We start from the raw sequence: 14613 nt of genomic DNA on the forward strand, positions 1-14613 counted from the left end.
CTTGCCCTAGAGCGTAATCCCTTCTTACCCTCGAGCGGAATCCCTTCTTACCCTCAAAAGTGAGTAAAAACCAAGAAGAAATAAGAAGATATTCACCTGGCAGTCTGCGTGGGCGTGTTGGCCGCGGATCCCTTCTTGCCCTCAAGAGCGGCGAGGTGGCCCTCCAGCGCGTCTAACAGACTGCTGGGGGCTTTGGTCAGGTCGGGGATATCGCCTTTGTCATTAGAAAATATCAAGAGGAACGGGAAGAAGTTAGTCGAATGGCAGTCTGCGTTATCCCTTGTTGCTCTCGAGTGTGATCTCTTCCTACCGGGAGCGTAATCTCTTCTTGCCCTAGAGCGTAATCCCTTCTTACCCTCGAGCGGAATCCCTTCTTACCCTCAAAAGTGAGTAAAAACCAAGAAGAAATAAGAAGATATTCACCTGGCAGTCTGCGTGGGCGTGTTGGCCGCGGATCCCTTCTTGCCCTCAAGAGCGGCGAGGTGGCCCTCCAGCGCGTCTAACAGACTGCTGGGGGCTTTGGTCAGGTCGGGGATATCGCCTTTGTCATTAGAAAATATCAAGAGGAACGGGAAGAAGTTAGTCGAATGGCAGTCTGCGTTATCCCTTGTTGCTCTCGAGTGTGATCTCTTCCTACCGGGAGCGTAATCTCTTCTTGCCCTAGAGCGTAATCCCTTCTTACCCTCGAGCGGAATCCCTTCTTACCCTCAAAAGTGAGTAAAAACCAAGAAGAAATAAGAAGATATTCACCTGGCAGTCTGCGTGGGCGTGTTGGCCGCGGATCCCTTCTTGCCCTCAAGAGCGGCGAGGTGGCCCTCCAGCGCGTCTAACAGACTGCTGGGGGCTTTGGTCAGGTCGGGGATATCGCCTTTGTCATTAGAAAATATCAAGAGGAACGGGAAGAAGTTAGTCGAATGGCAGTCTGCGTTATCCCTTGTTGCTCTCGAGTGTGATCTCTTCCTACCGGGAGCGTAATCTCTTCTTGCCCTAGAGCGTAATCCCTTCTTACCCTCGAGCGGAATCCCTTCTTACCCTCAAAAGTGAGTAAAAACCAAGAAGAAATAAGAAGATATTCACCTGGCAGTCTGCGTGGGCGTGTTGGCCGCGGATCCCTTCTTGCCCTCAAGAGCGGCGAGGTGGCCCTCCAGCGCGTCTAACAGACTGCTGGGGGCTTTGGTCAGGTCGGGGATATCGCCTTTGTCATTAGAAAATATCAAGAGGAACGGGAAGAAGTTAGTCGAATGGCAGTCTGCGTTATCCCTTGTTGCTCTCGAGTGTGATCTCTTCCTACCGGGAGCGTAATCTCTTCTTGCCCTAGAGCGTAATCCCTTCTTACCCTCGAGCGGAATCCCTTCTTACCCTCAAAAGTGAGTAAAAACCAAGAAGAAATAAGAAGATATTCACCTGGCAGTCTGCGTGGGCGTGTTGGCCGCGGATCCCTTCTTGCCCTCAAGAGCGGCGAGGTGGCCCTCCAGCGCGTCTAACAGACTGCTGGGGGCTTTGGTCAGGTCGGGGATATCGCCTTTGTCATTAGAAAATATCAAGAGGAACGGGAAGAAGTTAGTCGAATGGCAGTCTGCGTTATCCCTTGTTGCTCTCGAGTGTGATCTCTTCCTACCGGGAGCGTAATCTCTTCTTGCCCTAGAGCGTAATCCCTTCTTACCCTCTAGCGTAATCCCTTCTTGCCCTCAAGCTTGATCGCTTTTTGTCCTCGATCTAGACCCCTTCTTACCATGGAGCATGATCCTTTCTTGCCCTGGAGCGTGATCCCCCTTGCCCTGATCACGAAGAACGAGAGTATATTCACCTGGCAGTCTGCGTGGGCGTGTTGGCAGCGGATCCCTTCTTGCCCTCGAGAGCGGCGAGGTGGCCCTCCAGCGCGTCTAACAGACTGCTGGGCGCTTTGGTCAGGTCGGGGATGTCACCCTTGTCGATGCCCACGTTTTCTGCCACCTGGAAGAGTTGATCAATCACTTTGAAGATTTTAGACAAAGGATAGACTACTTGTGAGTTTCCCACAGGGTGGATAGTGGACAAAACAATGCATAACTTGTGGTCATCCCTCAAGATGGGACATATGACCTCATAAAAGTTTCAGGAAGGTGCTGGATGCAGGCCAGTGCCAACCGGTCAACTTAGAAATCATCGGGGGAGACCTATGTTCCGCAGTCACTGCGGACGTCCTATGGCTGAAATGATGATGATGATGATGACATTCTACATTGTCGAAATCACGAGATGGTTAGTAGTTCATTTCGATGGTGTCAGGCTGTTAGTTTTGGCTACACAGAACATACAGACGGCAGTCAACTGCGGGCGTTATTCAACCCTGATTAAAGCCATAAGATACGCTCTCGTACTTTTTTCATCCAGCCGCTGCCGCCTACCACCGATGAATGCCAGAAGACATGCTTTCTCACTTTTTTCATCCAGCTGCCTATCATTCTTGCTTCCACCTTCGGTCTGATTAATCATTTCTCTTATCAAGTGATATACAGGCTAACAGCTTTCTTATGGTGAATAAAAAAACGTTTACCTTCAGGAACTCTCCGACCCTATCCATCCTGATGAGGAACTTTTTATAGAGATCGAGAGCCTCCCGGCAATTCTTCTTGTTCATGTCGAAGAACTTCTCCAATAGGTTTATGATTCCGTCGTTGTAGCACGCGAACAATCTGCGGAGAAAATGTTATCTACGTTAATCAAAATCAAAAATATTTATTCAGTTTAGACCACAAGTGGCACTTATGAACGTCAAAATATAGTAAATAATAAAAAAGAAAAGGTAGCCCTTATGGGGCACTTTACATGTCTCCTTATCTTTTGGGCCCTACCAGCGCTTCGAGACAAACATAATTATGGCAATTGCTGAGAAGAAACGCCGGAATAAACTCAGTCACCACTAATGAGTTATAGCAAGTAAACGTATTTTCTTCAGACCTTTATTAAGGGCCTACACTAAAAATTTGCGAGGGTGCCGTATGTATGTCCTAATAATAATCAAATTAAAAACTTGGCTAAAAAGAAAGAGCAGTAAATGAGCCCATTTCTTGGAGGGCTTATTCCACTATTCCCCGTTATTATAGGATTTTATTTTTAACATTATAAGCTCCAATTGGCATTAACGGGGAATAGTAAACAAAAAGTTCACTAATCCCCGTTGACGGGGATTGTCAATGGGGAATAGTGGAATAAGCCTACTTGTGACTGGTTCTTTATTATAAGAACAACCTTTCGAGGTCCTAGAACAGCTTTTAGACCTTCAACTGTAAATTTTATGGCAGTTTTTTGAGAAGTTTACTTTTTGGTATTTTATACTCTACGAGCTTGCACTAAAGGGCGATATTTCCATCTAAGCGATACCTGAGCAGGTCTCGGAACAGCGATGCACTGTCATTTGCACATCTATAGTCTGGTCTGTGAGCACGTAGAATTTTGTCCAATGACCCCAAGCTACCCATCCTTATCGCTCGCGCGTAATTATATTGCTGTCGCGACTGTGCGATTGGCACCCGCAGTGAGTGTGCGAGAGCGATAGCAACATAATTACGCGCGAGCGATAAGGATGGGTAGCTAGGGATCATTGGACAAAATTCTACGTGCTCACAGACTGGGCTTTAGTGCGTGGTAATTTAGACTCTACGAGCTTACTCTAAAGGGCGATGTCTACCTGATCAAATCTCGGAACAGCAGCATAAAGCACATGTTGATGACGCCATTGGTGAGGTCGTTGGCGGTACAGTCGAACTCGAGCAGCGAGTCCAGTTGAGCCTGCAGCACTGGCAGCGTTTTGAGGAGCTTCTCCACATTCATCATCCGGAGGGAGCCTTCTTCTTTGCTGTGGACGTAAAGATGTTAATGATTAACTGTTCTTAGCTCTGAGCTTTAAGAGATTTTGCGGAAAATATTATTAGCAAGTACACAGCATTGTGTAATGGCATTTCAGTGGCAATGGGCAGGGCACATAGTACGCAGAACTGACGGCCGATGGGGCAGTAAGGTGGAAGAAATCTGGAACGGAGGCCGCGTTTCGGAAAACGCAGCATGGAACGTCCACCTACAAGGTGGACCGACGACATCGTAAAGGTAGCGGGGACGCTCTGGACGCAGGCCGCTATCATTCGATCAACATGGAAAGCATTGTGGAAGGCCTATGTTCAACAGTCATCAAATTATTATTTCAGGCTAAGGCAATATGCCATAAAGTATGATTGATATTTATTACCTAAATATGTACCGCCCTAGGTAGCAGCACTTCAGCGCACATAAAGTTCGGGTGCATATTGTCGATATCGAAAATCTAGTAAGCACATGATTAAATCCTTATTTACGATGTAGTAGGTGCTGAAATAAAATTACTGTATTGATTTGAAAGTTGTAGTAATATTTTACGTTGTTTATTGGACAAAGGCTTTCAAATGGTTTCAAAGTTTATCCTTCTTCAGCGAAGCTAAGATTAACAGGAAGGCGCTGGACGCAGGCCGCTACCAACCGGGCAACATGGAAAGCATTGGTGGAGGCCTATGTTCAGCAGTGGACGTCCATATCATGGTTTGTGATTAAAATCCGTAATACTGTAGTTTCCACTTACCCCCTCTTGACTTTGCAGAAGTCGAAGGCGACCGTCCTGTAGGACAGGGCCTTCTCGTTGAGGTACTTGGCGTATCGCCGGATGAACGGTGACATGTCATATCCTGCGCACAAGAAGTTTTAATAGCAACTGCCCAAAGGGGTGGTGGACAACAAAGATAATAGACAAGGACAACAAATAATTAACGAAGACAAATGATTTTTAAAGAGGCTGCAAGGTAAAGATGGGAAAAACTACAGTGAATTCAGACCTTAGCTCCAAATTAAATTAATCCTATAAATTACGACTTTTATAACTTTTTCGAGAAAACTAATGAAAAATTCGGGATAGTGTCTGATTTCGCTGTCATCGTCAATCTATAATTTCTACCTAAATAAAAACTCCTGTTTTATCCTAAAATACCTTAATCAGGTTGTTTAGGCATTACCTAGCGACATTCAAGAACTTTGTCTAGTCTAGATAATAAGTTGTATTAAGTTGTTTAACACAAGGCTCAAAACCAGTTTATTTTAGCCTAGAATCTACAGGTCACATTTGAAATACCTGATAATTCTTATTAGCAATAAGAATTTGCTAATAGACTTATATTTGCTACAATCTTTATCCCAAAAAAACTATGTTTCCGAGCCCTACTTTACAAATTTACGTAACATAATAATCCCGAAAACTTGTTCAATCAATCAAACGAATTGTGATTCAGCGTAGAACAAGTTATCTGAATTCTGAACTTGTTTTCTGTTCATTGTCATTGTTATTTGTTAGTCATAAAGTTATTGTTACATAATCGCACGGAAAGTTCTGGAATATCGCTAAATACCAAACTAGCATAATATTACAGTATAATAAACATACTGTGGAACTTTCTCGCCCAACTATTTATAGTCAACCCAAGTCTGGAACGCTTATTGATTTTAATTGAGACGAAGCCTATTCTGGAATTGTTGGAGCTATTTTAATAACTGTTACTTTTGTAATAACCTAGATAACTATATTTGAGGATTCATTGGCCAGACAATCATCATCATCATTTCAGCCATAGGACGTCCACTGCTGAACATAGGCCTCCCCCAATGACTTCCACATCGCACGGTTGGTAGCGGCCTGCATCCAGCGCCTTCCTACTACCTTTATCAGGTCGTCGGTCCACCTTGTCGGTCAACCTTGGACCGACCAGTGAGTGGTCAGACAACTATTCCCAGCAGACTTTATTTATGTCAAATTAATTACTTCTGGATACTATTTAGCTACGGATTTACAAATGTTGGTAGGGTATTTCGAATTACATTACACAGATGTTCTTTGATCTGTATTCGCTGTCCAGTTTTGTGCTTTTCATATCAACTGGACTACTCCCATTGCTGGGTCTGTATTTTTAGGTCTATCTGTTTCTGCTAACATATTCTCGCTTTATACGAGAGGAATTAAGAACTTCGAAAATACAGAAAGATAAAACTGATAGAAATATGACGTGTAATCAAATTACACACTTAACATTTACTTGGGCTTTCATAAACTTGATAGTTGGTTTAGGTACGCCAACTTTCGTTATTCAAACCAAATATTATTCTATACTGAATGACTTTTAGTCCTTAGTTTGAACAATGATAAAACCGTACCCTTCTCGACTAAGGTTCTAAGGTTACCCTGAGTGCTATCCTTACTAATTGAACAGTCCTTTTAGACTAGGCGTGCTAAAGAATCCTTCAGTTGTTATTCTACCCTACATACGCCCACTGAAAAAACTATTCATTACTTATTAGGAAAACCATGTATTCCCTTACTCTGTGAATTACCTATGACGAACGTCCCAGACTTGGTATATTTTTGCAGACATTATTATAACTATGTATATCCAAGTTACATAAACCCGTAGGTTGCAAAACTAATTAATTTCAACTTGATTAAAACCCCGTGCATTTGTGATTAAAAATCTACCAGTGCGAGTGCAATCTAACTACTGTGCAGAAATAACAACGAATTGTTGGAAATTATCTTCTATTGTATTTATTGAAACAATAACTACACTTGCGAGCAAAAGTATGGAATCACTTACATGAAGTTGTTTCCACGCGATCTTGTGTACTAACGAATTTGTTAGTAACAAAAAAAGTAGCACCATTTTAAAGATTAAACTTTTAACTTTAAATTGATACCAAATTAATTTAAATCACACCAGTATTTAAAAAGATATCCCGCCTAATGTGAAGAAGTAAGGAAAAAGACATGTATCAACTGTTTGATACGTCGCGAGTTGCGGCCTATTTACCCCCCATAAAAGCAAGTGTTTTCGGATTTTTACGTTCACACGTTGATCCATACACATCTCGGCTTCTTTTGACACTTTACCTGGGATTCTACACCTTCAGAAGCAGCACAAATCGTTGCACTATTGCAAGAAGGGCTCAGCCAGCGGGCTGTCGCACATCAGCTCCACATAAGCCAGTCCTGGGTTTCGAAAGTTTTAAGACGCTTTCGGGAGACTGGTGGCTTTATCCCGAGACCAAGTTCTGAACATTGCCGGTGCACATCGCAGAGGGAAAACCGTTTTTTCATGTCAACTTCTCTACGAAATCGTCATTTGACTGGTATCGACGTCCAGCAAGAGCTCAGAAATGTTCGTAGGATAGCTGTTATCAAGTGGACAGTTCGTCTAAGATATAAACAATAGAATTTGACTCCAAAAAGGCCTGCCACAGGCTTGAAACTGACGGCAGGTCACCGATAAGCACGCTTTCAATTTGCTCCTACACATCTCGATAGGAAGTCGAGCAAGCCGCCCCCATAAGCCAATGTTTTAGCGAACCAGCACTGCACAAATCGCTCCCCAGGCCGTCTATAGACCCGACCTCTTCGACTGCTGCACTGCAAAAACAGTCTGCATTCATCGGAGAACAAAACTCGCCTCCTTTACTCGCCTTCCGAGTGCGAGCTAATTGAAAGCGTGCTTGTCGGTGACCTGCCGTCAGTTTCCAGCCTGTGGTAGGCCTTTTTGGAGTCAAATTTTATTGCTCATATCTTAGATGAACTGTCCACTCGCTAACAGCTATCCTACGAACATTTCTGAGCTCTTGCTGGACGTCGATACCAGTCAAATGACGATTTCATAGAGAGGTTGACATGAAAAAACGGTCATCGCTCTGCGATGTGCACCGGCGCTGTTCAGAACTTGGTCTCGGGATAAAGCCACCAGTCTCCCAAAAGCGTCTTAAAACTTTCGAAACCCAGGACTGGCTTATGTGGATCTGACGTGCGACAGCCCGCTGGCTGAGCCCTTCTTGCAACAGTGCAACGATTTGTGCTGCTTCTTTAGGTGTAGAATCCCAGGTAAAGTGTCAAAAGAAGCCGAGATGTGTATGGATCAACGTGTAAACGCAAAAATCCGAAAACACTTGCTTTTATGGGGGCTAAATAGGCCGCAACTCGCGACGTATCAAACAGTTGATACATGTCTTTTTCCTTACTTCTTCACATTAGGCGGGATATCTTTTTAAATACTGGTGTGATTTAAATTAATTTGGTATCAATTTAAAGTTAAAAGTTTAATCTTTAAAATGGTGCTACTTTTTTTGTTACTAACAAATTCGTTAGTACACAAGATCGCGTGGAAACAACTTCATGTAAGTGATTCCATACTTTTGCTCGCGAGTGTATAAATGAAATTGCTTTTATTACTAGTTCATTAAACTGATAAATGTAATAAATAAAGTTTAACATCTAAAACAAATATCGCACGAGAAACAACACAAGACACAAGCAAAAACAACATAAAATCTAATTTATAGGCTTTTTAATTAAAGGAAAAATGTTAAAAAAAACAATACAAGCTAACCAAATTCATCAGTATCATGTTTCCTTGTGATACCGTACCCGAGAAACGATACGGCTAGTACATATACGCCTACAAACAACGATAATTAAAAATAATTAGGCATTAAGTATAACGCGGTCTATAAATGTTACAGTAAAAGTTTTAAAAGATCATTTAATAGTTCAGGAGATAAATTAAATTTGGTAATTGTATATTTCATAAAATTAAATGATTAAAATGCGAAGTATTTTAAAAATCTCGGACATAAAGACTGCATAATTTTAATATTGTTTACATATAAAAACAGACGACACGACAAGAAATAAGCGAAAATGTGCGAACCAAAGTAGTGAATGCATTCAGAACGCCAAGCGTGCATCTACAGCTAACAGACGGACAATCAATCATATGCAAAAAGAAAGCATATCTCCATTCTATAAGATAGAAAAAAGCTCCACAAAATAATAATCATTCTACCTGTCTAATGAGAGTTTTCGCGTATGAAGAATCCGCCATAGCAGACGTAGACGCGAGGTCCAAATGCTGCATGATTGGTTATTTTTGACATGACATTGACAGAAATGTCAAAATCCACCAATTACGCAGCAGTCAGACCCCACATCCACGTCCCGCCATCTAGCGGATATTTCATACGCGAAAATCCTCATTAGTAAAGGACTCCATCTTTTTAATTCAATATGTCAGCAACAAAGCTGCAACGTCTTGCTAGTGTTGCCAAAATAACGATAATTGACTTTCGATAGAAGATACTGAGTTCAGTTATTCTATTGAGAGACCTTGATACTATCGATTGGAGTAAAAAAGTGGAGTACACAATTTTGATAAGCCTAGGCGCAGACCAACAGTTGGGTCGGGATGTTAATCAGTATAGACATGTATGAAAGTACGCGCATTACACCGATTTGGTATCGGCCGATGCTTCATACAAATTATAATTGGGTCCAACTATCGGCCGACTAAAAGTCGGTGGTCTGTGCCTAGGTTAAGACAGAAACAATCGTGATGGAATTTATATAATGAAATGTTTTATGGAGAAATCTTATTGAATGGAGTCTTCTTGCAACACACAAACATACAAAAAGCTATCACTCTGTATAAACTCACCGATCCTGGCACCGGCCGCGCCTTTCGAAAGCAATGGAGAATAAGAAATAATTAGACAATGTAGGAAATAACAAATAATTTTCAAATTTACATTAGGTCGTGAAACTTTTCTTTAATGCCTAAGCAATAGGTGAAAGAAAAATGAAATAACTTATTAGGTAATTTGATTAGAGAATAATGTAGGTTTGTATTTCAATTCTAAAGTGTACTTTTGTGTAAGCATTTTATGAAGGTCGCAGTAACTTTTTTTAAACAGGATAGTTTAATTTTAAAACTTCAAACTTAAGTATAAAATTCCATTGTATGATCTGTATTGGATAATGATGTTAAGAAGGTCATTTCGCTTTTAGAAAAGCCATACTTATTGATATAATACAGCAGGCAAGAGTACAAATAACAGTTGTGTCAAGAAACCAGTAATATTGAAAGAATGCGTAACATTTTTTTATTACACGTATAACATGCGTCTATTACAAATTTTCGATGCTCAGTCGATAAAATTGAAACAAAGTAACTTATATTCGTTTATCATTCTTTTAGGCATATGTATAAATGTAACAATTAAGTAATATCATAAAAGCTCGTGAATTTCATACCTTATAAGTGTTTATGTTAGAGGTCAATTATTTAAAACCACAAAATTTAATGAAAGCGCTTACCACAGGTAAGGTCAGCACTTAGCGATTAATTGAAAATAATTTATCAAAATCAGGCCACTATTTAGTTTATGAACGACAAGTTTTTTATAAATGGTTGGATACAAGTCGAGCTCGGGTACTGAGGGGTTTCCATAACATAACTTAATTCTTTCAGTCATCTTTATTCCCCCTTGGCTTGAATCAAAACTCGTTTTAAAAAATTTTAGGGCTGCAGAAAGTGCCCTACAGATAGCTATATCGATTGATTGATATATCGAGTGACGACTTTGTCATGATTTTTCTATTGATTGTTTTATTCGTACCGAGCCTAAGCGTCTGTTTTCTTATCTAATATTCGACCAGCAGCAGGGCTAGGCTATGATGCGCGTCGTGATAAAATCTATCGATGATTTTGCCGACAAATGTATGGGCTTATCGCCTAAAATCGGTAAAATGGTGCGATAAAAGTTAATCGCGGCGCGCATCCTAGGCCAGAAGATTTATTTGCAATCGTGGGAAATGCCCCAGTGCCTCTATATTCGTACAATATACAGGTTACTACAATTCTTCACTGAGAGTCCAAGATTTACTTGGTAAATTATAAGTGATTGATTGACGCATTGCACTTTATAAAGATATTAAATGTACACATTAAGGCTAATCCACTGTAACAGTTGTGTATGACTATTTGAATTCACAGTTCGTTCACCTACAAATAGCAATGTAGGAGTTTTTATTGCACTCACATATCTCATAGATACGAGCTAAGTATTGTATTAGTGTTTCTTTGTACTGTTTATCACGTTTATTATTTATCAAGTGTTTGCAAAACGACATGCTGCCATTTTTACTACAGTTAATAATTGTATGTAGATTGTAGGTGTAATTCACATGAGTCTTAGAGGGGGAGTTTTGTAAAATTAGTTTTCTATTTCTTTCTATTGATGTCTACTCCCTATAAGGAACCTGCCATATTTCAAGTTTATAGGTGTTAAATTATCTGAGATTTCGTGATTATCAGTGAGTGGTATTACGCTTTTATACAGATTTCTTTGTAATGGTATGGTAACGTATCAGCCTTGATATCAGCCAAGGCTAATGTTATGCATGTTGCATTGATTATTGCAACCGTAGAGATGCGTTTATCAGCACACTTGAGGCTTACGCACACTTTGTAAGCATAAGCATCTTATGTTTATCTTTTGAATGTAAAAAAAAACAACAGAAATTCTAAATAGATTTTTTATATTTACAGCCATATAACGTCCACTATGGGACAAAGGTCATCCAGGTGCTTCCCGCGACCTTCACGAGATCGTCGGTCCACCTAGTGGGAGGCCTGCTCACACTGTGTCATTCGGTCTGTGGTCGCATCTCGAAAACTTTTCTGCGCCAACGGCTATCAGCTCTACGAGCTATGTGTCCCACTCACTGACACTTGAATTTGGCAATTCTGCAGGCTATATCGATTACTTTGGTTGTTGACATAAATTTCAAACGTCTCGTTTTTAAGGTTTCTTAAAAGGAAGAGATAATATGGCATTTCCATACGAAATTGTAGTGCATGAATTGTTAAGAATGCTTTGGCATGCACGAGATCCAAGATTCCATGACTTATTTACACATGCAGTGCAATTGTGCATCTTATGAATGCATCAGTCCATATTTTTACCGTTTTTTGTTTTCAGTAAATAAGGTTCGAACTATAAGCATCATTAGATTTTTTGAATCAATCTAATTATCGATGATTCAGGATCTCTATAGTCACATCCCTAATAGGTGTTACTGCGTTTATGTCAGATGATTATACTCAATAAACCTTCATACCTAACTAATTATTACTTTTTTAGTAAAATGTTACCTATTTCATAAGGCCAATTATATTCTTCAATGATCTACTCCACGACGCGACAGCAAGCTTCTGAGAGCCTACATAATTAGTGAATGAGAAAATAACTAGAAACAAGAAACAACATCGTTAACTGTTACGCACATTCTTGATACTTTAATAATGAGTGGTATAGTAAAACCGGCTCCGGAGCCGTTGATCTAATTTATGCACTCGCCCGGTGACGTCACCGTCTGCAAATATGCATAAATGCATCGCGGGAATGCCACCGGCCGTCGTGAGTCACACGCATTGGAGCCAGGGCTGCCATTTTTTTATATTCTTGGACATTATACACTGCCAGTTATACAGTCCAGTCCCAAGCAGAGCTTGTAATAGTAACAAGACATTATGACTTTTTCAGACAGCCAAAAATACAATATTTTGGCAAAGAAATAAAATAGTTAAAAATAGTAACTACATTTCAATTTACCAAATGGCATTTAAAGCTAAGCGTCCACTTGTCGGTATCGTACGCAACGGACGCATCGCACAAAACACATCGTATCGGATGTGCGATGCGTACGATGCGGACAGGTGGACGCACTTATATGAGTTTCTATACAGGGTGTTAGGTAAATGGGTATATGAGCCGACACTAGCCCATGTTAACATGGTCATATAAATGGTATGGTGAAGTCAGAAATTTGATATCATCATTTAATTTTATTAAATTTTCATACATAATTAATTTTATAAAATCCGTTTTGTATGAAAATTAAAATAATTAAAATGAAGATATCAATTTTCTGACTTCATCATACCATTTATATGACCATGTTAACATGGGCTAGTGTCGGCTCATATACCCATTTACCTAACACCCTGTATAAATAAAATACTACGATCCGTTGCGTGCGATACGTCCGATGCGTACGATACTGACATGTGGACGCTAGCCTTGATGATCAAATCACTTTTTATAACTATTGAACTCCATGAAATGAATGAAACTACTTTCAAGATTTGATTGACTTCAAGCAGACATTAAAAAAGCTTGTTAAAAAGATCCTTTTAGACAACACTTAACACAAGGATTTAACACTATTCAATAAAGGTTCTCCAATCTAGCACATGTCCCTATGGCAGCCCTAGTTGATGAAACTTTAACAGGAATAGGGGATACTTTTACCCCATACTTATATTGAAATGGGGAATAATATACAAATTCACTTGAGACATTTTGACAGGATAATTCTAGTAATTCTATGATTTATTGGTACTTATTACTATTATTTAAAAAAAGACTGTTATTTAAGGGCAATTTATTTCCGTTAACTTTCTAATCCTTGGTCATAAAGGCTTAATGGATTTTTAATTTCATAATTTGATTGTATTTTTATCGAAACAGTTATTAAACCAAATACAAACTAATTCATAAATTGTTATTACTAATTTTATAACACCTTATCTCTAAATTGATCATTATCGTATAATGTATAAATAGTGTTTATCAAAATGAAATTAATGTCTGTAATAACATTTAAGTACGTCGTTTTCAATAATGTATGAATGAAGTTATACATATTATGTATTAATTTATTAGTTGTTGAACTTTGAGTAAATTAAATATTTATTTAACGCGTGCTGTGACTTAATAAATAAAAATTAAATTGTTTGTCAGTTTATGAATCGCACCAACATACGGTTTGTTGATATGATCATATTGATCGGATTTTAAACAATAACCTTCACCAATAAAAACATAGTATTCAATAAGTAATATTTTGCTTCTATTTTATCATAAACCAAACCAACTATTGGAACTTGGCCACTATGTATAAGGTAAATGTATATGAACAACAAGGTTATCAATCCATTCATAACAAATAATGGAAGTTACATTAGTTTATATTTAAAATTATCCCCATACATAATATTTTAAGTCTTCGATTTGTTCGTACCAATGACCTAGAAATTCTCAAGCTACATTTTTATGTTTATTTAATTAATATGATAATGAGTTTTAACGCGATACACTATGTTTTGGTAATATCCTTGGTTATGGTCAAGTTATAGATACCGTCCCAGCTATGACATTGTCAGGAGGGCGCTACTATCAATGCTGGATTATTAGTTCCGATTATTGCCACGTTGGACAACCTTAAAATTATTTTTATGTTTTTGATTTTTACCACTAGGACGTTTCAAAATCGTTGGCTATAAGCCTATGGGCTGACAGGTTAATACCCGTAGTGTCAAAAATAATGCAACGCAAAAGTTATTAAGTAATTCTAGGAATGTATCTATACTAATATTATAAAGCTGAAGAGTTTGTTTGTTTGTTTACTTGAACGCGCTTATCTCAGGGACTCAGGAACTACTGGTCCGATTTGAAAAATTCTTTCAGTGTTAGAAAGCTCATTTATCGAGGAAGGCTATAGGCTATATATATGTCACAGTAATATTGTGAATTCCGTCAGATTATAATCTGACGTAGTTGGATTACAATCTAACCTAACCTAACCCACTGTTAGTTTACAATCTCACGCGTTATATTGTAAACTGACGGAGCTTACAATTTCGCGTTGACATATACCATCACGATACGAGTAATAGAAGC

At 39.3% G+C, this 14613-nt stretch overlaps 1 protein-coding gene across 1 annotated transcript in view; it reads right to left on the reverse strand.

The window, feature by feature from the left end:
• The window catches only part of LOC135081455 (phosphatidylinositol-binding clathrin assembly protein LAP), a 49840-nt gene that overhangs the window by 15153 nt on the left and 20074 nt on the right, over window positions 1-14613 (reverse strand). Inside the window, exons 4-8 of the mRNA XM_063976151.1 lie at window positions 9525-9545; window positions 4592-4694; window positions 3671-3838; window positions 2537-2675; window positions 1808-1953 (exon numbers count right to left, since the gene is read on the reverse strand). Of these exons, the coding sequence (XP_063832221.1) occupies window positions 1808-1953; window positions 2537-2675; window positions 3671-3838; window positions 4592-4694; window positions 9525-9545 (577 nt within the window). The remainder of the gene's footprint in view (window positions 1-1807; window positions 1954-2536; window positions 2676-3670; window positions 3839-4591; window positions 4695-9524; window positions 9546-14613) is intronic.

The sequence above is a fragment of the Ostrinia nubilalis genome, chromosome 20 (assembly GCF_963855985.1).
Source record: "Ostrinia nubilalis chromosome 20, ilOstNubi1.1, whole genome shotgun sequence".
NCBI classification, from domain to species: Eukaryota; Metazoa; Arthropoda; class Insecta; order Lepidoptera; family Crambidae; genus Ostrinia; species Ostrinia nubilalis.